Below are 25,418 nucleotides of genomic sequence, written 5' to 3'. Positions count from 1 at the left end.
CTAAAACCAGCAGTTACTGAAATATGCCTAAAATGTGATTAAACTGCAGTAACCTCAGAGTTCTTATATCACATTTCTATTTTCTAAAGAAAAACATTAACTGCTTCTAAACTTTTTCTACTTAGACTGTAAAAAAATTAATCTAGAACTAAAAATATTTGGAAATATCTAGTAATTTGGGGGAGAAACTTGCAGATGCCTCTGAGGAAAATTTATTTTGAATGAATCACAATACCTTGAAATAAATATTTCTAAATGAACAAATGCATCTTCTCCTTCAAAGAACATCAATAAAGTAGCACACTAAAAAATCTCCCTCCACCCCAAACTTCCCTCCACAACACGCCATCGAGAACATACCTGCTCTTTTTCTTTCAGTAGGTGCTCAAAAGCCAGAGCCTTCTCCTTCAATGAATGGCATTCAAACTCTTTTTCTCGAAGCATCATAGAAAACTTCGTATTAGTCTCCTGTAATGCTTGATATTCTGTTTCCTTTTCCCTGGATGTTTCCATTATTTTTTCATTTTCCCCTTTTAGTTTACAAATGTCCATTTCTAAGATTAACGCTCTCTCCTTCAGGTTTGTTACTGCCTGCCTCAAAAGTTCATTTTCATTCACCTTGTTAGTGAAATTTTCATTCAAAGCAAGTAACTGATCACTTTTGGCTTTGATTAAGAGGTCTTTTTCCTTAAGCGACTTTTGTAAGGTATCTTGTTTCTCCTTGAGCTGCTTAATTTCTGAATCAGTTTGTTCATGTTCTTTTCTTTCTAGCTCTGAGGAAGCAGCAATCGAATCAGACAACCTGTGATTATTTTCCTGGAGAGTTCTAATTGTTGCATCTTTTTCCTGCAGTGATTTTCTTAGCTCTTCTATTTCTTGTTTAGAAGACTCACTCAATACATCAGACTTAATTGTTCTAAGAGACTCTGCTGACTGGGAAGTAAGCGATGATCCAGAAGACAGCTGAGGTGAAATAATATCAAGTTTTCCTAAAAGAAGATCCTTGGTATTGCAAAGCTGCCCTATGCTGTGCTGAACTTGTGCTAATTCCTGCCCCAAATTTTTGAGTTTGGTTTCATTCTGCTCATAACTTTGGATCAGGCCAGTATAGTTCACTTGCAACTTAGAGTTGTTATCACTGTCAACCAGAACTTGTGCCTGAAGCTGATGAAGCTCCTCGTGGAGCTGAGCTGACTCGTGCTGCATATTTTGTACTGTAGTCATTACCTGCTGTTTCCACTCTTCCATTTTCTTCACTTGTTGTTTTAACTTATCGCGTTCCTGTAGAAGCTCCTCGAACTGATTACTATTAACACCTCCAACCTCATTTTCAGTGTTGGATGTTTGTAAAACTGTCAATAAGGTCTGACATTTCTGACTTAATGCATCTATTTCAATGTCTTTTTCTCGAATGATACGTGATAAATTCTGAATAGTTTCTCTAAACATATCTTGGCCACTACTTTCAAAGCTCGTGGACAATTTTTTATTTTCATCTTGCAGCTTATTGAGAGCTGTTTCTTTTGCAGCAACTATATCCATCATCTTGTGATATTCTGTTTTTAGATGGCTATTCTCCCTTGTCTTCTCACTCAAAACAGCTAGTACCTGTTCTCGTTCCACAGCATAGGCCTGCAGCTGCTGTTGAAGGTAAACAACATCCTGGGGGTAGGAAGCTGTAGAAATTCGAGCATGAAGAGCTTGTATCTCCAAATCTTTCTGCTGGATAATCTGAGTTAGTTTACCAACCTCATCTCTGGAAAGCTGATCAATCTGTTTAGTTAGAGATATATTCTTTTCATTTAGAAGTTTAATCTCCAATTCTCGTTCTTTTATTCCTTTTACTAATCTTTCGGTTTCAGCTTTAGATAAATCATGCTTTTCACTTCCATTTTCTATATTAAGGCCCTGAACTTTTGTTTCTTGAAAAATAACAGAATTCTCTGTTTGAACGTCCTGCCTTTCTTCATGCAACTGGGTTTTGATTTGTTCAATTGTTTTTTGCAAATTCTTAATTTCCTCATCTTTCTCTAAAAAGAGCTGGGTGTGTGTGGCGTTCATTTGCTCATGCTGGTATCTAAACTCATCCATTTCCTTCTTCTGCTCCTGTAAAGACTGAAGCAGCTGTATTTTACTCTGGTTTTGATCTTCAATTACCTTTTGATGATGTTTTATTTCCTCTTTAAGATTATCCTTTAATATATTCAGCTGATTCACCTCAGATTCTAGTTCTGTAATACTATCAAGGGTTTTAGGCTCAGCCACAGGTGCAGCTCGACTCTGCTGTTCCCTGAGTCGTTCCAACTCTTCTTTCAGATGATTGTTTTCTTCTTTCATGGATCCAAGACTTCTGTCTTTTTCCTCTATGGTTTGCCTTAAAATTTCATTTTTTCTTAAGGCCTGAGTATATTTATCTAATTCCTCCTGAAGCTCTGAACTTCTTTCTTTAAGTTTTTCAATAAAAATTTCATTCTCATTTACAAGTTGGGTCAATTGCTTCTGCTCTTCTAAGCTAGCTGACAAAATTTTCTTAGTTTCCTTATGATCAGTATCCATCTGCTTGATATTCTTTTTGAGTTCTGCTATTTCAAAGTCTTTCTCTTGATTGAGTTTAATTAAATGCTCATGGTCCAGCTGTAAAGCAGAGATACTCAAATTACGTGCATTGGACAGTTCTTCCATGGTTTGCTCATACTTGTTTGCTTCTTCCAACAGCCTCTTTTCAGCCCGACACAATTCTCCTTCTAACTGTTCCTTCTCGATTTTTAGAGCCTCCACAATAGCGTTTTTTTCCTGAGAAATCTGATTGTTACCAGCAATAGACTCTTCCAACTGATGTCTTACATTTTCACATGCTAAATTCAACTTTTCATTTTCCATTTTGAGATCAAAAGCAACTTTCTTTAAATTTTCATTGAGCTGTTCTATTTCTGAAAGATTTTGCCTTAAGTTTCTCACTTCGGCTTCCCTTTCGTTAAGTAAGTCATCCTTAAAATTACTGTTAGAGTCTCGATTAAGAGACTGCGTTATTAACTCATCCCTGACTCTAGAAAGCTCCTCCTCCTTTTGTTTAATATGTTCCTGAAGTTCAAAGTTCTCCTTCTGGATGTTTAAATTTTTTGTGTGCAATTTATTTAGCTGATCTACTAAATCTGCTACTTTATCCTCAAGCTTCTGCTTGGTTAAATGTAAATCACTTAGTACCAGTTCACTTTGAATTAGCTTTTCTTTATGCACGTCTAACTCTTTAGTAATGCTCATTTTATCATTTTCAAGTTGATGAACTCTCTTTTCTTCATCATTTAGATCTTTTTTCAGTTTACTGATGACATTATCTCCCTCGTTTTCTTGTTTTGATAGCTGATCTTTGATCAAAATCATGTGCTGAAAGAAAAATTAATTTGCATGGTAACTTTAAAACATTCTCTCATTTTAGTACCTAAAGGAAACTTTATAAAATGTCACACATAATACAAGAATAATCCTCAGACATTTCTAATCCTTCTAATTTTGTTGGGAACTTTTAAAAAATTCCCAACAAAATTATTTACTAATTATCTTACAGCAAATCTATTTAATTGTTTTAGAGATTAGAACTTAAAAGTAAAGAAGTGATATATGTTATATCATATATATAAATGATAAGTAATATTTTCAACTCTTAAACACTGAAGCAGGGAGACAACAAGCTACAGCCCATGGGCCAAATCACACCTGCACCTGTTTTTGTAAGTAAATTCTTATTGGAACAGAGCCAGGCTCGTTCGTTTACGTATGACAACAGCAGAGCTGAGTAGCTGCAACTGCAACTACATGGCCTGCAAAGCCAAAGATACTTATTATCTAACACTTTACAAAAAAAGTTTGCCAACCTCTACAACTTGAGCATCAATTAACTAAAGTATTGATTAAATCACCGAAATTAAACCACGCCAGTTTTGCTTATTAATCCAGTGTTCAGTCTACTGAGTAGAACACGCTGCTGCACTGTCTCTAACATATCATAAAATAGGGCTTCCCTGGTGGTGCAGTGGTTGAGAATCCTCCTGCCAATGCAGGGGACAGGGGTTCGAGCCCTGGTCCGGGAAGATCCCACATGCCGCAGAGCAACTAAGCCTGTGCGCCACAACTACTGAGCCCGCGCACCACAACTACTGAAGCCTGTGCACCTAGAGCCCATGCTCCGCAACAAGAGAAGCCACCACAATGAGAAGCCCGCTCGCCGCAACTAGAGAAAGCCTGTGTGCAGCAATGAAGACACAACGCAGCCAAAAATAAAATAAATTAATTAAAAAATATATATATACCATAAAATATAATTTAATATACTATATTGTTACCTTTGTAGCCTCTTGGTTCTGTTTATCCAATTCTTCTAACTCAGCTATTAGTATTTCCTTTTCAGTAATGCTCTGATTGAGTTCTTGTTCCTTTGCCTCCAAATTACGTCTTAAATCACATAATTCTGAATCCAAATCCAGGTCCCTTGCAGCTGTATTTTTAATTACTTCATATTCATTGTTCAATTTTGAAAGTGATATTTGCAGTTCTTCCTTAAATGAAAAAAGGGAAAAAAACCAACATACTATCAATTGGAAGAAGAGACACCAAAAGATTAAAAATATACATACATAAGCAAAACTTGGGAATGTATTTTTAGATACAATCTGTGTTGGAAACATTATTGAATAATACCTCAGCAATAATACATAAAATTCAACAAGCCACAGCCTTCATTCATGTACAATCTTAATTGCAACTTCAAGCAAAACATTTCTATAGTCCTAGACAAGATGCAACAACTGTTAAGTTTGTCCTCTAGCTCCAACTTCTTTACACAAAAACTTTCCCATTTGAGAGCCTTCCCACTCCCACTCCCACTGCTGCTTCCCTTCCGTCTCCTCCTTCCCCCCAACAACACACATACTTTTCAAAACACCCCGAGTTTTCCAGACCCCTTCACTTCCATCCCTAACGTCACCACCAACAGCCCCAGGCAAAAATGTAAACTATCCATATTCATTTGCTCTGAAGTTTGTCCTAATTAGAAAATAAAAGGCTTCGTTTCCCTCATAAAAGTAATTTCCCTTATAACTGGCTTCTGTCAGAACATGAAACCTTTTCTTGACCCAAGAAAGAACCCTCTTTTCCTTCCTTTACCTTCTAACCTAAGCACAGATTAGGTTCCCCTCTCTCAAACCTAACATTCCTAAAGATACACCTGCATGTGATTTTTTAAAGCACATTCTATGTTCTGTTCTATTTGTATTTAATGCTTTTCCTCCAAAATCCCAGACATGGGACAGTTCTGTATGCTTCAACATTATTTCAGCCTCTGAATATGATGTTTGTGATAAACCCTCTATCACTGTAAAGACATCTTTCATTGACAGAGATTTTTAAAAGCAAATTTCTATGGAATCTATTTTAAAGTAAATAAGAATCTCAAATTTTCTTAAGTAGTCTAATGTATACCTTACAAAAGAGACCAATGAAAACTATATTAGAACATCTGCCTTACAATTCTCATTCTCTTCCAATTCAAAAGTTTATTCTGAACCGCAAATGAAAGATGGAAATATCATTCTCTTATGCCTTTCTAGAGTTATCTGTTCAATTAAGAGAACCACAGGGACTTCGCTGGTGCCGCAGTGGTGTTAAGACTCCACGCTCCCAATGCAGGGGGCCCGGGTTCGATCCCTGGTCAGGAAACTAGATCCCACATGCATGCCGCAACTAAGAGTTCACATGCCACAACTAAGGAGCCCGCCTGTCACAACTAAGACCTGGCACAACCAAATAAATAAATAAATAAATAAATAAATTTTTTTAATTAAAAAAAAAAAAAAAGAACCACAAAAGGGACTTCCCTGGTGGTCCAGTGGTTAAGACTCTGCGTTCCCTCTGCAGGGGGTGCAAGTTCGATCCCTGCTCAGGGAACTAAGATCCCACATGCCGTGGAGCGTGGCCAAAAATACAAACAAATAAATAAAATTCTAAGAAGAGAACCACAAAATTTTTTGTCATGTAGATCTTAAGAATACACATGACCAGGACTTCCCTGGTGGTGCAGTGGTTAAGAATCCGCCTGCCAATACAGGGGACACAGGTTCGATCCCTAATCCGGGAAGATCCCACATGCCATGGAGCAACTAAGCCTGTGCACAACAACTACTGAGCCTGTGCTCTTGAGCCCGCAAGCCACAACTACTGAGCCCAAGAGTCACAACTACTGAAGCCTGAGTACCTACAGCCTGTGCTCCGCAACAAGAGAAGCCACCTCAATGAAAAGCCCGCCCACGGCAACCAAGAGTAGCCCCCGCTTGCCACAACTAGAGAAAGCCCGGGCACAGCAACAAAGACCCAATGCAGGCAGATACATAAATAAATAAATTAAATTAAATACTAAACAAAAAAAAGAATGCGCATGACCTTGCAGGTATTTTTGGCATTCTTAACCAGTGAGCAGACCCATAGCAGACACAATTCAAGCAAGAGTTGCAATGGATTACCTAACATCAAAAGAAAGGAGAAACAGCTAATCAGGAATAGCTACAGAATCCAAAATTATCATGAGGCGGTTACAGGCCCTATCAGAATACATGCAGAGATTTGCAAACTACAAAATACACTTAGACCAGTTAGAGAAAGGAATAACTGAATGAGCAGAATGCAATGGAAGCAGAAAAGAACAGAGGAAACATACATAATATAGTAATTTAAAAATGACTGGAAGACACTACTGGCATTTAGTGGGTAGGAGGAGTGGGGGCAAGGAGCCTGCAATGCAGAGGACACAACTAAGAACTCTCCCACCTGAATGCCAACAGTGCCCCTTTGAGAAACACTGCCTATATACTAATGTGCAAGGCTACTGAAAATATAATATTAAGGTATGTATGAACAGTATATATAGTATGTTAATATTTGTATTTCTTAAAGATATTTATGTATATAAAATCATATATGCATAGCTATAGTCTGGAAAGATACACAAGAAACTGGTAAGCAAGACACCTCTGAGGAAGAGACCAACCAACAGAAGTGTGAAGGATACTATATGTGTACTGTCTGGAGTTTTTCACGATGTATTACTGAATACATACATCAGGAAATATGTGTTACTTTTTTAAAAATTAAGATTTTAAATTGAGTTGAGACACTGGCCTGTAATACTAATAAATAACTCCAGCTTACAACTGTTCTATATTTAAGAAGCTGCCTTAACCAAGGACTTAACCCCTAAGTGGTACAAACATAAAAATACCTTTCCCCATTTCCAACATTGCATTACAAAATCTTTTTCCATCCTTGCTACCAGTATACATATTTCTACCACTGAGACTGTCCCTCTTTACCTCTCACCATTAAGAAATTCCTGTCCACCACACCAGACATATTCTGGGGCATATAAGTAGTGTATAGTTACTATAGTATGCCACTCCAGACTCCCGACCCACCTGTGTATGCTGCTGCTGACAGGACCTCATCTGAAACCAAAACAGAGCCTTTACCTATCTTTTCTGCTCATATCTGTATGCCTACTGGCTTATCTTTAAACGTAAACTCTGCCCAGCCTCTCATACTCTGAACCTTGCCCAAGTACTTCAACTTGGCCTGACCAGCATCAATGAGATCAGCTATATCCTCAGGACTCTCAAGAACTAAATACTCCATTTTGATATAAACTGGCCCTTAGCTATGACCTACAATTTTAATTCTGCCCCCATATTTATTGCACCCACCTTTTCTTGATTCAGTAATGAATTCTCTTTTTCTAAAACTTGGACATGCATTTTAAGTTTCAGATTGTCTTCAGCAAGATTGTTATCCTATAAAAATGTTAAAACACTGTGTTTTCAAATAACAAGAAATTTAAAGTTTACAAAAAAGCAGGCAAGCTATACAATTGTGCATTTCTACTCTTCAGTGATATATAAAAATTATAAGCATAACACATTGGACCATCTAAAACCAGTCATTCTATAGACATTCTTAAAGAGGACTCCTTTATTATATTTGAAAAAATATGTAAATATATTTACAAAATAACTTGTAATCATTTAAAAAATAAAAAAAGAAACTCCTTGAATTCTTTAAGTGAGATCAAAATGCATTCCTCACTTTGGTAGAGGATCTGCTTCCACTGTCTACACATATGTATCATTTGTCATATTAATCTTCAAAGAAATATACTTACATTTTTCAATTATGCACTTTTAAAATTATGTCAGTTTATGATTCTGTTACCAATCAGCAAACATAAAATTACTAAGATGAAAGTTCCTTGGATAAGTTCACATGAATTGTAAAAAACACAAAATAAGTAATTATAAATAATCAAAATCTTTGTCTTGGTAAACCGAAGACAAAAGCTTTCTCTCTTAAAAATTAGTTTACCTGGTTTAAATTACTCAGTCTCTTTATTTCATTTTCAGCATCTGTAAAAACAACAATGGATCTGACATAAAAATTCTTTAAAATAACTTAATAATTATCTCCTATACTAAATTCACAAATGAAATCCAATTAAAATGTTATTTATAAGCATAATTAGCAAGCCCTAACAGTGAAATGTATTTTTGCTATTTTGTACTTCTATTTTGACTATACCAAAGAAGTCATAATATAAATGTCAGTGAGAAACTATGTTAAAATCCAATTCTATGGACTAGTATAAGAAAAGAATTTATAACTGTATTCTAGATGAGTCATAAGTTATTGCCTGAATAAAAACATTAACAACAACTGCATTTCAAAATGAGTTGAGGGCTTCCCTGGTGGCGCAGTGGTTGACAGTCCGCCTGCCGATGCAGGGGATGCGGGTTCGTGCCCCGGTCCGGGAAGATCCAACATGCCGTGGAGCGGCTGGGCCCGTGAGCCATGGCCGCTGAGCCTGCGCGTCCGGAGCCTGTGCTCTGCAACGGGAGAGGCCACAACAGTGAGAGGCCCGCATACAGCAAAAAAAAAAAAAAAAAAAAAAGAAAGTACAAAATGAGTTGATTAGTCTGTGTAGCAGGAAATAGTATAAGGACTAAGATTTGAAAAAAGAAAAAACAATGTATATTATACCACAATATGTTATACCACATATTGGTATGTTATACCACAATATGTTATATGTATGTTATACCACAATAATAAAATAATCTCTCAATTTTCTAAAGTGACTTAGACATGACTACTAATAAAAAGACCATTCAATCTGGTATTAGAGATAGATCCACAAATAGAAGTAGTTCTAGAAGAAGAACACAAAGACAAAATACCATGAGTTCAGCTGAAGTAATTCATTCAATGTTCATTCAAGAAATATTGGGCTTCCCTGGTGGCGCAGTGGTTGAGAGTCCACCTGCCAATGCAGGGGACCCGGGTTCGTGCCCCGGTCCAGGAAGATCCCACATGCCGCCGAGTGGCTGGGCCCGTGAGCCATGGCCACTGAGCCTGCGCGTCCAGAGCCTGTGCTCCGCAACGGGAGAGGCCACAACAGTGAGAGGCCCGCGTACCACAAAAAAAAAAAAAAAGAAATATTGAGCATTTACTATGATGCGAGTTGCTAAACAAGATGGAAAAATTTAGTCCATGCTTGTTCTCAAGAAGCTTACAATTTAGACGGGAAGATAAAAAAGGAAACACATGAGAACAGTACACTGTGATACAGGGAGCACAGGTGCTACCAGAGCAAAAGGGCCAAACAACTCATCCAGACTAGGAGGGCCGGGGGAGTGGGGTGAACGGGGTCAGGGAAGCAGCAGTGCTAGGTACCTCCCGGTGGATGCAACACCTCTAATGAATCTTAATATACTAAGAGTTAGTGGGGGGAAGAAACAGAGACACTCCACACAGAAAAAGCAACAAATGCAAAGGCAACAGAGCTTAGAGGCAACATCGCTGGCTTTAAGGAGCTATAGAGAAAGTTCAACACAGCTAAAGCTTAGAATGTTAGGAAAATGGGAAGAGTTGAAACTGCAGAGGTAGACAGAGACCAGATCATGAAAGACACCGTATGTCCAACTAACATGTTTAGACTGTATCCTGAAGTTCACAGGGAGCCACAAAGTACTAAAATCAGGGAAGTGACCTGCTTTACATTTCTGAAAAATCATTCTGGCTGCAGAAAGAAAACACATTGATTGAAGAAGGAATCATGGACACCAGAGAATAACAGGTTACACTTTTATGCTTATTATGGGTTAGACACTGTTCTAGAGAGAACTTTGCAGCTAGTAACTCATAAAATCCTACTACTACAACCACGAATGAGATAGTATTATTATCCCAACCACAGAGATGAAAAACCCAAAGTATAGGGATGTTAATTAACTGTCCAAGGTCAGTTAGTTAGTGATGGAGCTGGATTCCAACCTAGTCATGTTCTTAACCACCATGCTATTCTACTCTACTAAGAGACTGCTATAGTTAAACAGGCAAAAAGACATTATAATTGGCTGACGTTATTCAGTGGCAGTGGAAATAGAGAAAAGGGGAAGGACTAGGGCAGCAGGTTTGTGGTTTTTTTTTTTTTTTTTTTGGCGGTACGCGGGCCTCTCACTGTTGTGGCCTCTCCCGTTGCGGAGCACAGGCTCCGGACGCACAGGCTCAGCGGCCATGACTCACGGGCCCAGCCGCTCGGCGGTATGTGGGATCTTCCCGGACCGGGGCACGAACCCGTGCCTCCTGCGTCGGCAGGCAGACTCTCAACCACTGTGCCACCAGGGAAGCCCAGCAGGTTTGTTTTTAAAGCAAATAAACTCATATGGATCACCCAATACACTAAGTATATTTATTTATTTTGAGAAGAACAGAGCTACTCTGAAGTCAAATGACAAAGTCGTCCAGAACCCCACCACCCAGCCTTCCCTTTGTCTTCATGGCAGTCCCAAGACTGAGGCACCTATGAGAAACCCTAGAGCTCCTCTGGGACACAATCCTGAAGTAGCAATGAGCCAGAGAGAAGTCAAGGAAATAGAACCGATAGGACTTGCAAGGTGATAACTTCAAGTTTTCTGTTTTGGGAGAGTGGTAAATGCTACCAATCACCAAGGTAGGGAAAGGAAGAGGGGAGGAAGAGGGTCACTCTACTTTGAGCCTAACTCTAAATTTACTCCAGGTCAGGAGCTCACGATAAACAACTAAGTAAGGAACACAGAAGGGGCAGGCAGGGGGTATCACAAGCACATAAGGGCTAGAAACCTCTAGAGCAGGAATGCGTTCATAAAGTGAGAGTTCATCTTGTGAGAAGAGGACTGAGTGAAAACTAGAACGCATCTTCTCAGTGGAAGAGCTCCCGTTATGTTTTCCTGGCATAAATAAAATACCAGTGTTAGGCCTATTTCATTCAGTATTTTTTGTAACCTAGAACACTGGTATGGTAACTAAATATCATCTTGAGCATAGTAAGTGGTGGAAGACCTATGGCTCCTATTATTCTTAGGTCTGCTTTGATACAGATCATTTTGAAAGGTAATAGAGACTTTTGAAGAAGACAGGCTGCATTCTCTAACTGGAGGGTCTGGGCCCTAATGAGTTACAGGAAGTATTTGGGAACCTCCTCCCAACAAATGTCTACATAAACATTTCTCAGAAATCTACATAGCCTCCTAAGTCAATGAGTTCCATGTAAATACTTAAAGGATGAAGAAGGGAGGCAGAAAGAAACCTAGCCAATTCTTAACCCTTTTTAGTAGAAATATCCTATGTGTGATCTATTAATTATGGCACTGAATCCAAAGCAAGCAATTCTATTCAAATTCCACATAGTCATTTCCATAGTGTTCAATTATTCAAGTGTTTGTCTCTGAAAACAACTAGTATGAAATGAAACACCGATCAGAAACAAGTTCCAAACATTTTGTACCAGACAGTGCTTGTTGCAGTCTGAACACTTCTTCTTCTACTGAAGAACTGTGTGGAATTCTTTCCTTTTCTGTCACAGTATCACTCTGCTTCACAGCATAAGGTTGCAATTTACTACATTCCAGTTTCAAGCTTTCACATTCTTCAAGTAATTGTCTGTTTTCCACACTTAGTCGTTCTTGTTCCTTCTTCAAAACACCTCTGTCATTTTCTGCAGAAGATAATTTTTTATTTATGCCTTTTATTTTATCCTCAAGTTCTTCAATTTTTTTTGTAGACTCTACTTTTTCAGCTTGTAGAACTTGAATAGTTTTTTGCATCTCATGGATTTTAGAGTGATCAGTTACTGCAATTCCTGAGCCACCTAGAACATAAACATAAAATCAGGGACACATCAAATGTCAAGTACCAAGAGACAAATAGCCTGCTATATACAACTAAAGATTTAACAGACTTCAGAACTTGGAAGGCTTAAAAAGAAAAGCTAAAATAACAGTGAGATAATACTACTCATTAGAATGTCCAAAATCCGGACACTAACACCACCAAATGCTGGTAAGGAGGTGGAGCAACAGGAACTCTCATTCACTGCTGGTGGGAATGCAAAATGATATAGCCAGTTTGGAAGAGTTTAATGATTTCTTTCAAAACTAACAAATATGATACTCTTATCATATGATCCAGCAATCATACTGCTTAATATTTACCCAAAGGAGCAGGAAACTTAAATCCACACAAAAACCTGAACAAGAATGTTTATAGCAGCTTTATTCATATATGCCAAAACTTGGAAACAACTGAGATGTCCTTCAGTAGGTGAATGGATAAAAAAACTGTGGCACATCCAAACAATGGAATATTATTCAGCGCTTAAAAAGAAATGAGCTATCAAGCCATGAATAAACATGGAGGAAGTGTACACACCTGAAACTTATATAATATTGTACATCAACTACACCTCAATAGGGACTTCCCTGGTGGTCCAGTGGGTAAGACTCCACGCTCCTAATGCAGGGAGGCCAGGTTCGATCCCTGGTTGGGGAACTAGGTCCCGCATGCATGCTGAAACTAAGAAGCCCACATGCCGCAACTAAGGAGTCCACATGCTGCAACAAAGATCCCACGTGTGCAACTAAGCCAAAATAAATAAATATTTTTTTAAAAAACTACACAATAAAAAATAAATTAAAAAAAAACATGGAGGAAACTTGAATGCGTATTACTAAGTGAAAGAAGTCCATCTGAAAAGGCTACATACCATATGGTTCCAACTATATGACAGTTTTGGAAAAGGCAAAACAATGAAGATAATAAAAAGACCAGTGGTTTTAAGGGTGGGATGGGGGGAATGACTAGGCAGAGCACAGAGGATTTTTCAGGGCAGTGAAACTACTCTGTGTGATATTATGATGATATACCTTTGTCCAAATCCACAGAATGTACAACACTAAACGTAAACTCTGAGATAAATATGGACTTTGGGTGACTATGATGTGCTTTGGTAAAAAAATGTACTATTCTGATAAGTGACGTAGATAGTGGGGGAGGCTATGCATGTGGGGGAATGGGGTATAAGGGAGATCTCTGTACCTCCTCAATTTTGTTATAAATTTAAAACTGCTCTAAAAAATAAAGTCTTTTTTTAAAAAAAAGGTTATATTACCGTAATGCACAAAGCATTTTAAAATAAATAGTTAAGGAAAGATATTATTTGAATCAAATACTAAAAAGCCTTTGTATCTGAGTTTGAAATAAAGTAAAAACACACCAAACAATGCAAAGAAATCTCTGTATTATAACTATTTACCACAAAGGTAAAAGGACTTTTCCATTTTTGCAGAATCTTGACAATAGTGGTGCTGCTGTAAGTTTCTGGCAGATGAGCAGAACCAGTCATTTACTCATTCCTTAGAACTTTGACCAAGTTTCCATCAGCTAAGTCTATCATTTAATTATGTCATTTAATACACTAAACTAACAAAATTAATAACCTTCTTGTAAAAGATTTTCCAGTTCTTCAATCTGTTCTTCATAGTCACTTAATTCTTCTCGATGCCGACGAGTTATTTCTGTCAATTTCTGTTGATGTGCATTCTGCAATACTGACATTTCATGCTGATGGTTGTCAATTTCCTGACTTCGGTTCTGTTTAAGTTCCTTAAAAAATAAAAACGAAGTTAACCACATTTAAAATAAATGAATTTAACTAAACTATTTCATTGTTGTCCAAAAGTCTGTATTATTAAAAATAATTCTCTGAACATGCTCAGGCTGAAAAAATTTAAATACAGGCCCCAAATCTGGACAATTCTAAAAGACCCCACCCTTCCCTTTCTTGGGCCTTAAAAGCAGTTTTTCTACTTTTAATGAGGGAACACCAGCAAGAAACAACTGAAACAAAATGCAAGCAAAAATATCTTTTTCTCTTTAGTATCTGTGACCATGAACTTCTCCTGCTAATGACATATTCCACCAATATCAGTGTCCACCTTCTGGCCAATCTGTTCCTGTTGTCCTATTATACCTATCTTTTTGCTCAGTCTTTCCTTCTCTCAGTCTTGATAGGACCCCTAAACTGTCAACCAAGGTGTCTCGCTACCCAAGTTGAGACCACTATCTCTCTCCTAGGAACCTGGATATTCAGCTGCGTCTTTCAAAGAGGGAAATTTGTTAGACCAGAAGCATTATAATAGCTGCACCCTGGAGAGCCTATCCACTGTGTCCCGCTACCTAGATCTCTGATGCTGGTCTAATTTCTACCCTTCCTGAGGCCAAAATGCTCAATTTTTCCTTCAATCCTGTGGACAGAGTACCTGGCTCCTTCTAATAAATCCTCTTATGCTTAGCCAGAGACGGTTTTTGTTGCTTGTAGCCAAGAATCCTAATCAATAAATTAGCTTCTATTTCCTGAGAAGACAAGTAAAGTTATTCTTTTTTTTTTTTAATTTTTTTTATTTTTGGCTGTGTTGGGTCTTCGTTGCTCTGCACAGGCTTTCTCTAGTTGCGGCGAGTGGAGGCTACTCTCCATTGTGGTGCGCAGGCTTCTCATTGCAGTGGCTTCTCTTGTTGCAGAGCACAGGCTCTAGGCGTGCGGGCTTCAGTAGTTGTGGCGCACGGGCTTAGTTGCTCCGCGGCATGTGGGATCTTCCCGGACCAGGGATCGAACCCGTGTCCCCTGCACTGGCAGGAGGATTCTCAACCACTGAGCCACCAGGGAAGTCCCAGTAAAGTTATTCTTTAGTCCTACGCGCTTACTTATGTGCCAGTACTTGACAAGGAAGTTTACATTTAAACCTCAAAAACAATCCTACAAGAGAGGTATTATGATATCTACTTCACTGATGATAAACAGAAGCTTGTAAAGGTTAAGTAACTCGCCTAAAGCAGCACAGCTGGTAACTAGTACAGCCAGGATTCAAAGCCAGGTCTGAATGAGGAACCCATCCACACTGGTATTGTAATAACAATAAAACCAAAAACTAAAAAAATTCTATACATGACAATAATTTACACACTAAAAACAATTCACTGCCATGCTAAGTATATGTAACTGAGACTTCTCTTGAAGGAAATAATTGACACAAACTAGCAAAATTCCACCATGAAGGGAAAATAATTGTTTACAATAAATAATATTAACATTGTATTTTGTCAGTATCCTTTAACCCTAACCCTTGAAATTTCAGTGACCCTAGAATTGTTTTAATAAAGACTGTTTTACGAGATACAATAGAAGACAGAAACTTATGAAATATAAACTACCTAATAAATAAATATCCAAAACCAAATGATTTTGGAAAGAGAGATATTATTATATACTTAAGGTGCCATAAAGAATGGAGAAGATATAAAAACAGCAAAAAAAGTGAATATCATAATCTATAAAATACTTTTATAACTGAGTCTTTTATTAATTTAGGCTTATACTTTTTAAAAAATTTATTTATTTAATTTATTTATTTTTGGCTGTGTTGGGTCTTTGTTGCTGCACGTGGGCTTTCTCTAGTTGCAGCGAGCGGGGGCTACCCTTCACTGCAGTGGCTTCTCTTGTTGCGGAGCACGGGCTCTAGGTGCATGGGCTTCAGTAGTTGTGGCTCGAGGGCTCTAAGGCTTGGCTCAGTAGTTGTGGCACACGGGCTTAGTTGCTCTGTGGCATGTGGGATCTTCCCGGACCAGGGCCCGAACCTGTGTCCCCTGCATTGGCAGGCGGATTCCTAACCACTGCACCACCAGGGAAGCCCCTAGGCTTATACTTTTAATAAGCAAATTTTAGATGTATAACAGCCATTGTTCCAACAATCCACCTTACCTTAATGATATTTTGTAGTTTGCAGATTTCACTTTGATCAGAGCTATCTGATCCTTGTGCTTTAGAAGTCTAGATCAGAAAAACACGATTAGAGATAATTGTACTGATTTTCTTATAAAAGAGAAAGTCAGAAACTAACTTTATTAGAAGATAGGTTTTTTTAAAAAGGGGCATTTGCACAGGGAATACAGCCAATATTTTATTATAACTTTAAACAGAGTGTAATCTATAAAAATACTGAATCACTGTGTTGTACACCTGAAACTATTATAAATCAACTATACTTCAATTTTAAAAAATTTAAAAAACAAATGTAAGTAAGAAAAAATGGGGGGCATTTATTTCCCAGACAAATTCTTATTAAAGAATGCCAAGCACCTTTTTAAGAACCTAGTCCAATAGTGACTAATACACAATAAATACAAGATACCATTCAAGAGTTTGTTAACTAATTAGGGAAGACAATACTTTTACAAAATAAGAAGGAAAACACCACAGAATATTTTTCTTGGCTCAACAAAATATAAATCTGATGATAATCAAGCAGCTTCCTAAAAGGTTAATTTCTAAAATGGAAAGTTACCCAACATTAATGCTAAGATTAATATTAACATTGTTAATAATGCTAATATTAATATATTGGCTTTTGCATGATTTTCTTCTCATTCAAAGCTGTATGTTGCTCACTTATCTTTATTAACATTTACTATAGCATGTTAAGGAACCAAAAGCTGCTCTCTGGATAAAAGAAGGAATACAGTACATTGGAAATAACATAGGATTTGAAGTCGAAAGATGTGTGCTTGAAGCACAACTTAATCACTGTGACAGTGGATGTATTACTTAAACTTTTACTTTGCTTATCTGCAAAACAGAGGTAATAAATACCTCTCATAGTTATTAAAGATAATATATTAGATTAGTATACATGGAAACATCTTGTAAAGTATGATACAAATATTAATTTTTATTATGCTTTACTAGAAAATTAAGTCCCCTGAAGGGTGCCAATTATACCTTTTTCACTGTAACATCCCAGGACAGGTCTGTCACATAGTAGGCATTTGAGATATGCTAAAGGAAATATACCAAATCTTTTCCACATGAAATCTTACCTAGGCAACGTTTCTTAAAATGTGTTCCTCGGATCATCAGAATCACCTGGGTACTGATTTGTTTGACTGTATTTTTCAACATCCTAAAATAGGCTACAAAATACTAATCTCTACTCTCTGAAGGTATAGGACAGGGGACCTACAATATTACCAAGTTCCTCAGGTTATTCTTACACATACAAAGTTTAAGAACTACCATCTTTCAGAGATAAGATGGACAAACAGATCATCCTCTCTAAGGTTTATTCTGGGTACTGGGAATGTCTAGCAACTTGGGAAGCAAGGAGATCATTTTAATTGGGAGGGTTTCTCCTTTACACAACAAGATTACACTCACAAAAAGATAGAAAATAATCTCTTTACTTATGTACATTATTTTTCTCCACACTGATGGAATAAAGTCTATATGAACAATGTTCCAGTTTATTTCAGGTCTCGTGTGTATTGGCAACCTCAGTAATACATAAAATCTGATAAAGAAGACAAAAAAGGGATCCTTGGAAGAAAGTTAACAGCTCAAAATAGGAAGGACTTAATTTCTATTCTAATGTGTGAGAAACAACACATAATAGTTTATGTGTTTTATAATACCAATCATCAGATTTTTCATTTTACATATAATTAATGCAAAGAAGAACCTCAGACAACATCTAAGCAAGTAGTTTCAAATCTGGTGCCTTGGTTCCACCAGAGAAGTCTCAGGGACTCCAGGGGAAGAGGTGCTGGTTCAACCACAGCAACTTCATTTTTGTCTCCTTTAAGTAAGTGCTGGACTTGTAGCTTTTAATTTTATTTTAAAGCATGGTTCTCTTGCTTTAAATTTTTTGGAAATTTCTTCCAAATATTGTACAGAAGGGGAAACTGAGGCTGAGAGAGAAAGATGACCTGACTAAAACCACTTAAAAAGTCACTGGCTGAATCAGAATACAGGTTTCTGATTTCCTAGTCCAGGGTTCTTTCTGATACCAAAACTTCTACACATAGCATCGTTACTTTTACTCACTCACGGTTTTCAAAAACTCATGAAAATTCTACCTACCTGAGCAATATGCCTCCAATGGCCAACTTCAGACTCAAGTCTTGAAACTTCATTTGACAATCTGTTTATTTCTCGTTGTGATGAAATGATGTCACCAAAATCCATGTCATCATCGTGGAACGCTGAAGCATGATGACTTAAACCATAACCAAATGAAGGAGATGCAGCGGTTGCTGGTGCATCACGAGCTCCTGAAATCACTGGCTGAGCAGCTGACTGCAGCTTCAGCAACTGATCCTGCAGCGCAATCTGTCTTGCTTTAAGATGGCTGATTTCTACCTATATTTATAATCCATATTTTAGAGAAGGTACTTCAAAATAACCATATTGACCCTTTTATACATTCATAATGTTAAAAGTGATAATAGTTTAAGATTACCCAACGACAGTACTCTATCAACTGAATCCAAGTTGTCTATAACACCCCAACATAATATTTTTATTTCAAAACCATGATTACCATAGAGCATAGATAATGTCCCAATTAATATGAGCAACAGAATTCCACTCATACATTAACTAAAGCAATAAAATGCTCAGTTAAACATCAGTTGACCATCTTCTACATACCAGGTAGTGTAGTATATGCAATTTCTTAGGGTTCTGTTTGTGATTATCAAGGCTCAAGAGATGAGAAAATAAAAGCTGCAACAGTCTATGCACTGTAAGCTTCCTTAGAACACCTGTTGGAAGAGTCTTTGGTAACTGATTATGTATGGCTGGATTTAGGCTTAAAATGCACCATGAATCAGGTAACTTCAGACTGGTCTACACAACACAGCTAGAAGGAAGCTTTATTAATCCGATCTTCACAGTAAGCCTGTGATTAATAGCCCATTAGTCTTAGAAGGAAATCATGCACTGAAAGAGGCCTTGGCTTTAGCCTTGGCAAAGAAAGGCCAGTGAAAATCTGACACTACTCAGGGAGACGACAGTATACAAACCGTGAAACCCCGAGCAGAGTTTTGACTGAAAGAAGTTATAAAACTAGGACTTACCACAGTGCCACATCCATTCCAAGTAAAAGAGTACTCAAAACATAAAAGCAAGCTAGAGAAAACTGAAATAAGCTTTCTGTGAAATACTCAAGCTAGTCCAAAAGACAACCTGCCACAACAGAGGAAAGTTGGATACTGAGACAGTCAGCAAGTAACAGTATTTCTAATGTCAAGCAAGTAGACAAACAAAAACCAAATACAATGATGTTAAATGTCATAATAAACAGACATTTTTTTGTATCAGAGCCCCTTCTCTAATGGAGATTTAGAATAATGTACAAATTTTATTTTCCCATAAATGATATGAGGCAAATTGCATCTTTGGGCAATATGAACATCACAACGAGGGCAACCAATAGATTCAGAAAATAGCAGATCTAAAGTATATATTATCTTTCATTCTAGTAAAAAGTACTGAAATCAACAATTCTTTTCAAATGTAGCTATAATGCAAAGAAAGTTCTCATTATACAACAGACATTTATATCAAGTTGTAGAGTTAAAAAGTACAAACTCTACTAACAAAGACGTATTCCTAAACTTGAATTCTTAATTTGCCCTCTAATATCCATAGTTAAGTAGAAAATAAAATGCCAGATTATTCCACAGCAGTTTTTTCAACTAGGATGTAAGCATCAGAATCAGCTATGGGGTTTTTGAAAAATACCCATACCAGAGCCCCTTCCCAGTACACTAAATCAGAATCTCCTAGAGGACCTAACAATGTGTACTTCTTATGATTCAGCTGTAAACCCCTGGGTGATTCAGCTACTGCTCTACTGGAGTATCTGTAAATCAGTGCTGCTCAAAGTGTGGTCTGTGGACCAATGCCATGAATGTTTGCTACCAGTCCATGACAAGATAAGTAAAGAAACTGAAAGAGTAAGGCTTAAAGATTTTTAAAGCAAGTTGACAGGGGCTTCCCAGGTGGCACAGTGGTTAAGGATCCACCTGCCAAGGCAGGAGACACGGGCTCGAGCCCTGTGAGCCACAACTACTGAAGCCCGTGCACCTAGAGCCTGTACTCCCAACAAGAGAAGCCACCGCAATGAGAAGCTCGCGCACCTCAACAAGGAGTAGCCCCCGCTCGCCGCAACCAGAGAAAAGCCTGCGCACAGCAACGAAGACCCAACGCAGCCAAAAATAAAGTAAACAAATAAATAAATTTTTAAAAAAATAAAGCAAGTTGACAGTAATTTTACATCTTTTGAATCTTTACAAAAAAAAGTGGGCTTTTAACTTTAATTTGAACATGTAACTTTGCTTTTTTACATTCATTTTATTTTTGTAGTAATTCATTTTTATTGTATTTTATAAAATCAATTCCAAACAGATTGGAAATTTAAGTTCTTCTTTAAATGTTTATATTTATCTTCAATGTGGTTTACTTTTATTTTTCATCTTAGTATGTCACTAAAAGAACTTGAAATCAATGCATCTAAATTTTAAAAACCCAAGTATAAAATGATGGTAGAAATGAACATTTAATCAACAATCTGAAGAACTCCCCAGTGATCTGGATAATTAAACAAGAAATTCTGTGGCTCAATTCCACAGAATCATTTACTGAATTCCACTTACGTACTAAACACTAAAGAGAATTCAACGACAGAATGAAACATTAGGGACATAGTCTATTATTTTAAGGATTTGTAGTAACATCGGTTAAATCATATAATATTATCAAAACTGCAAAGGAAAGATAAGCTAACTCCAAAATAACCATTTCTATCAAACTAAAGGGGGAAAAATTATAGAACAGTATAAGTCAACTATAAAATACCTAATATTCTGTTTTTCCATGGAAAATCAAGTAAACACTAATAAGCATATGTTAACACTTGTAGTTAAAATCATTTTTTTAAAAAGTAATGTTATTAACAATCACAATGATTTAAAACAAATTTAGGTAAATAGATGAGAAATAAGTTTAATAAAATCAGAAATTATAAGCAACAAATGCCTGAAGATATTGTACACAAAGACTTTTCTTCTTTTGGAAAGTAGAAATTAAACTCCACAAAGGTTAGTTTATGTAATATAAACGTAAAAGCTTACAGAGTTCTTGTTAAATTAGTGATATCATACTGAGTTGGAAATTACTAATTTCAACACCCTTCTGATATTTTCATGGATCTAAACAGAGCTTGATTTCTATTATAACTCTTAGAAACCATCCTACATACATTACAGTGAAGTAAACATGAAGTAACTGTAATAACCTTTACCTCTTTCTGTTGCAGTTGATTTCGATAACTCATAGACTGCTGCTTTATTTGAAGCTCTGATGCTTCATGCTTCTCTTCCAGATCAGTACAAAGTTTTTTGAGTCTCTTATTCTAGAAGCAAAGAAAAAAGTGTTTTCAACAAAAAGCCTAAAAATAAAACATGTTAGTAACAGTTATGTGCAGGGCATTATGAAAAACATACTGCTTCATGCACAAAAAAGATGTACTATAGTAGGTCTCAGAATTCTGACCTTTAAACCACAATTTCAATTAAAGTCACAAGTGCAATAAGCATGTTTATAGAGATTATGCATAATTCTGAACCCAAGTTTTTAAAAAATCTTGCTCAGTTTGATTTTCTGCTAAGAAAAACTCACTGATCAGTGTTTCTCCCGTCTTTGTACACCCAGTGTCTAGCATACAGTAGGCAATAAATGTCTGGTAAATGAATGACCTAGATTACATGTTTAAACTTTTGTTTTCTCCCTGAACAGTAGTAGTTTTTTTAAAGAAACCTTTTTTTAAAAAGACTTATGGCTGAAGTATAGGTAGGAGGCCAAAACCTGACATTACTTGTCTGACTGAACCCTAGGCTCCTGAGTGAGGCACTTCTGAAAAATCCATTTTAAAAACCACTACTAGAACTCAGTTTGGAAAACTACAGTTTGAAGTACAAAAAATACTCTAAATATAATTCAATGAATCTAGACATCACAGTCTTTTGTTTTAAGATGTTGGCAAATATGAAAAAATTACTTAAGTTTTATGTACCTAAGTATTAAATTATGTTAACCTAATATCATCCTTTGGCATTTGAATGAATAAGGGTATAATGGAGCAAGAGAAATAGACACTAAAACTTTCTGCAAAAAGGAATTTACAAATTATTACAGATAATAATGTACTAAGAATTCTACTAATGTATCTGCAAGCAGAGTTTAACAATGGTAACTGAGAATAAGGAGATTCATGGTGGGAAAGAAAGCTCCCGCTAGAAGGTGAAGACTTTTTCACTTTGAGGATGTCATCTGTTTTCTTCTTAGATTCTAGGAATTTCTTACATCAACAGATGTGAAAATTATGATCCAGGGAGATTAAATGAATTCCCAGAGAAAATCAATGGTGTAAAATAAAGGAAAAATTATCACACACACAAACCCTAGTTTGGGAGTCCATCTCCAGAAATCTAACAGACCTTGGTTATCTTACAGAAATATGAATAAGAAACAGGACCAATGGTCACACAACTAATTACCTTCTTATCTACTGACTGCTTTTGCACGATTTTCTGTGAGCTGTTCACATGAAAATACCATACATAACTGAAGCAAGAGAATACACTAAAGTCAAAACCTAGTCATAAAGTCCACTCTAGGCTTTTTCACATAAAAATACCTAAGGCTACTTGTTTAACTCTGATGAATAACTAGAGCTGGAAAACTTTCAATTTGGCCAATAACTAATTGGTTGTCTTCCCTCATCTCCCTAGCCATGTAAGAGTCAGGTTGATAAAGCATATGAAGGACAGATTCTCTTCATGTGGCTGACCCAAAACATGGCAGGAGTTGTCCGGGGTCATATTTTCTGTTATATGAAATATGAAGCAGAGGGGGCTGATCTGAAAGGAAAAAAGAATAAACACACACAAAGAACAGAGAGGAATAAAAATGAGAGAGGTGGATTCCTGATGGCATCCAGTTCCGGTTGAAGCCCTTTCCTAAAGACTGGCTAAAATTTATGCCATTTTATATCATCAAGGTCTACTGGAACCAATTTTAGCTTGTGAGTTTCTTTTTTGAGTAGTATTAAGGACTGATATTTAAAACGTTTATTCTTTCTTAGTAGTCTTCCAACAAACAAAGAGAAAATACACTTAAAAAAAAAAGATTAAAACTCATTCTATCTTGCAACTACCATAAGGGTACATTGGGCCCTTTTACAATATAAATCTAAGAATAATCATGAGGTCACAATGATCTTGTTTTTTCTGTATCTTGAAACATTTTGCTATTTTATCATCCTAAGAATTAATCATTAATCATCAATTATTTACAACTATGTTAAAAAAAGACTTAAGAGGGCCTCCCTGGTGGCGCAGTGGTTAAGAGTCCGCCTGCCGATGCAGGGGATACGGGTTCGTGCCCCGGTCTAGGAGGATCCCATATGCCGCGGAGCGGCTGGGCCCGTGAGCCATGGCCGCTGGGCCTGCGCGTCCGGAGCCTGTGCTCCGCAACGGGAGAGGCCACAACAGTGAGAGGCCCACATACCGCAAAAAGAAAAAAAAAAAAAAAAAAAGACTTAAGAAAACAGAAGAACTGATGGAATCACCTAGAAGAATGATGCAACAGTGAAATAACCAGTTTTCTGACTGCATTACCCAAAGTACTGCATCATCTTTTAAAAAGGAAAAAGCCAATCTGGAGACACCATCTTTGCAGTGGTTTTTGTGTTTGTTTGTTTTGGGGGGAGTTTTTTTTTTTCACTTTCATTGAACACAATTGAAAATTCAGAATTTTCACTTTTCAACAGAGAAGAAAACTGACAGAGGAAAATATTCCACAATTAGACAACTGAGAGATAAATGCAAAGAGACAGAAAACAGCACTCTAGAGTCTAATGGTTATGGTGAAAATGAATGTAGGAGCAAAATCTCAGACAAGTCTTCGAATAACAAGTCTATTGAATAACAACATCCTAGATGAATTTCTCAAACTCAAGAACTGAGGAGTGAACAATATATTTCTAAGAACAAAAAGGAAATATGGTGTTCTCGTGAAGTTAGTCATTCTATAAGAAAAGATTTTATCTCACAATATTTTGTGACAAAAACCTGAACCATTCATGCCACCTTACTAAATGGATATGTAACAGTATTCTTTCATTATGTATGACATTTGTACACCAGCATTTACTTGATACAGTCCCTACATGGACAAATGCTGAAGGCAGGTGTATACACAGGTGACTAGGAGGAAACATGACATAAAAATGAAAAAACTCAGTGGATTGATCACTCTAATTGGTATTTATAAATCTAAGAATAAAAATGCTTTGTAATTATGGAGCAAACAGCCATGCCTTTTAACAAAATCATAAACCGTCAAAGTTTTCCTAAGTATTGGTTTTAATGACACAAGTCAGGAAAAAGAACCAGAAGTAATAATAGGTTAAAATCTATTAGAGATGTAATTGAAATCTGGAATCAGTATTTACAAGATACATTCCAGTTCACAAAAAGAGTTAATACGCAGTGAACTGCATTCAAAGAACACTGCCTATTTTGAGCATATATGCTTTCAAAAGCAGAAACACATGGAATAAAAATCTGAATTTGCTATATATAAGTTCTTATTAAAATTTCTAATGAAGTTTTTCACTATCACTTTATTCTTACTTTTGTAAATTTTTTATAAAATAACAAAACAAAAAAATTAAAAGTACATTGGATCAAGGTGGTAAATGTGAAGACTTTTTCTTGGCACAGATGGTTAAATTAGCTTAGATTGGTTGCCATTAGTTGCAACTGAGGAAACTTAACTAGTTAAGTCAATTTCAAATCTTAACATCTGTAAGCAAATCTAATTTCCTTTAGAAAACATACTGCCCTCTGTCTATACTAAAACTTTCTAAATAAATAGAATTTTCTATTTAATTTCCTAGTGGTTTCAATCATATGTTCACTTTCTCTTATTGCAGTCACATAAGGCATTACCTTTATGAAGTGCTTATGTGCTGATAGAAGGCAAGAATCATGTATAGTCAAAACCACCTTAGAAAATAAAGCCCTCAGGAAGTCCAATAGTCTGTTTTCCTCTAGTATTGGGTTGGCCAAAAAGTTTGTTCGGGAACCCAAACAAACTCTTAGGCCAACCC

General features: G+C 36.7%; 1 protein-coding gene across 3 annotated transcripts in view; it reads right to left on the bottom strand.

Moving 5' to 3' along the window:
- TRIP11 (thyroid hormone receptor interactor 11) overlaps nt 1-25,418 on the bottom strand; it is a 68,293-nt gene that overhangs the window by 35,075 nt on the left and 7,800 nt on the right. For 2 of the 3 annotated variants that reach the window (XM_060095717.1, XM_060095716.1), the window contains exons 3-11: nt 21,546-21,656; nt 18,320-18,598; nt 16,166-16,234; nt 13,848-14,013; nt 11,858-12,220; nt 8,401-8,441; nt 7,746-7,832; nt 4,341-4,553; nt 361-3,384 (exon numbers count right to left, since the gene is read on the bottom strand). In XM_060095717.1, the coding sequence (XP_059951700.1) occupies nt 361-3,384; nt 4,341-4,553; nt 7,746-7,832; nt 8,401-8,441; nt 11,858-12,220; nt 13,848-14,013; nt 16,166-16,234; nt 18,320-18,598; nt 21,546-21,656 (4,353 nt within the window). The remainder of the gene's footprint in view (nt 1-360; nt 3,385-4,340; nt 4,554-7,745; nt 7,833-8,400; nt 8,442-11,857; nt 12,221-13,847; nt 14,014-16,165; nt 16,235-18,319; nt 18,599-21,545; nt 21,657-25,418) is intronic. The other variant, XM_060095718.1, reaches the window with a different exon arrangement.

The sequence above is a fragment of the Mesoplodon densirostris genome, chromosome 4, assembly GCF_025265405.1.
Source record: "Mesoplodon densirostris isolate mMesDen1 chromosome 4, mMesDen1 primary haplotype, whole genome shotgun sequence".
NCBI lineage: Eukaryota > Metazoa > Chordata > Mammalia > Artiodactyla > Ziphiidae > Mesoplodon > Mesoplodon densirostris.
Note: the sequence above shows the minus strand (reverse complement) of the source record. Positions and strands in the feature narration are given on the sequence as shown.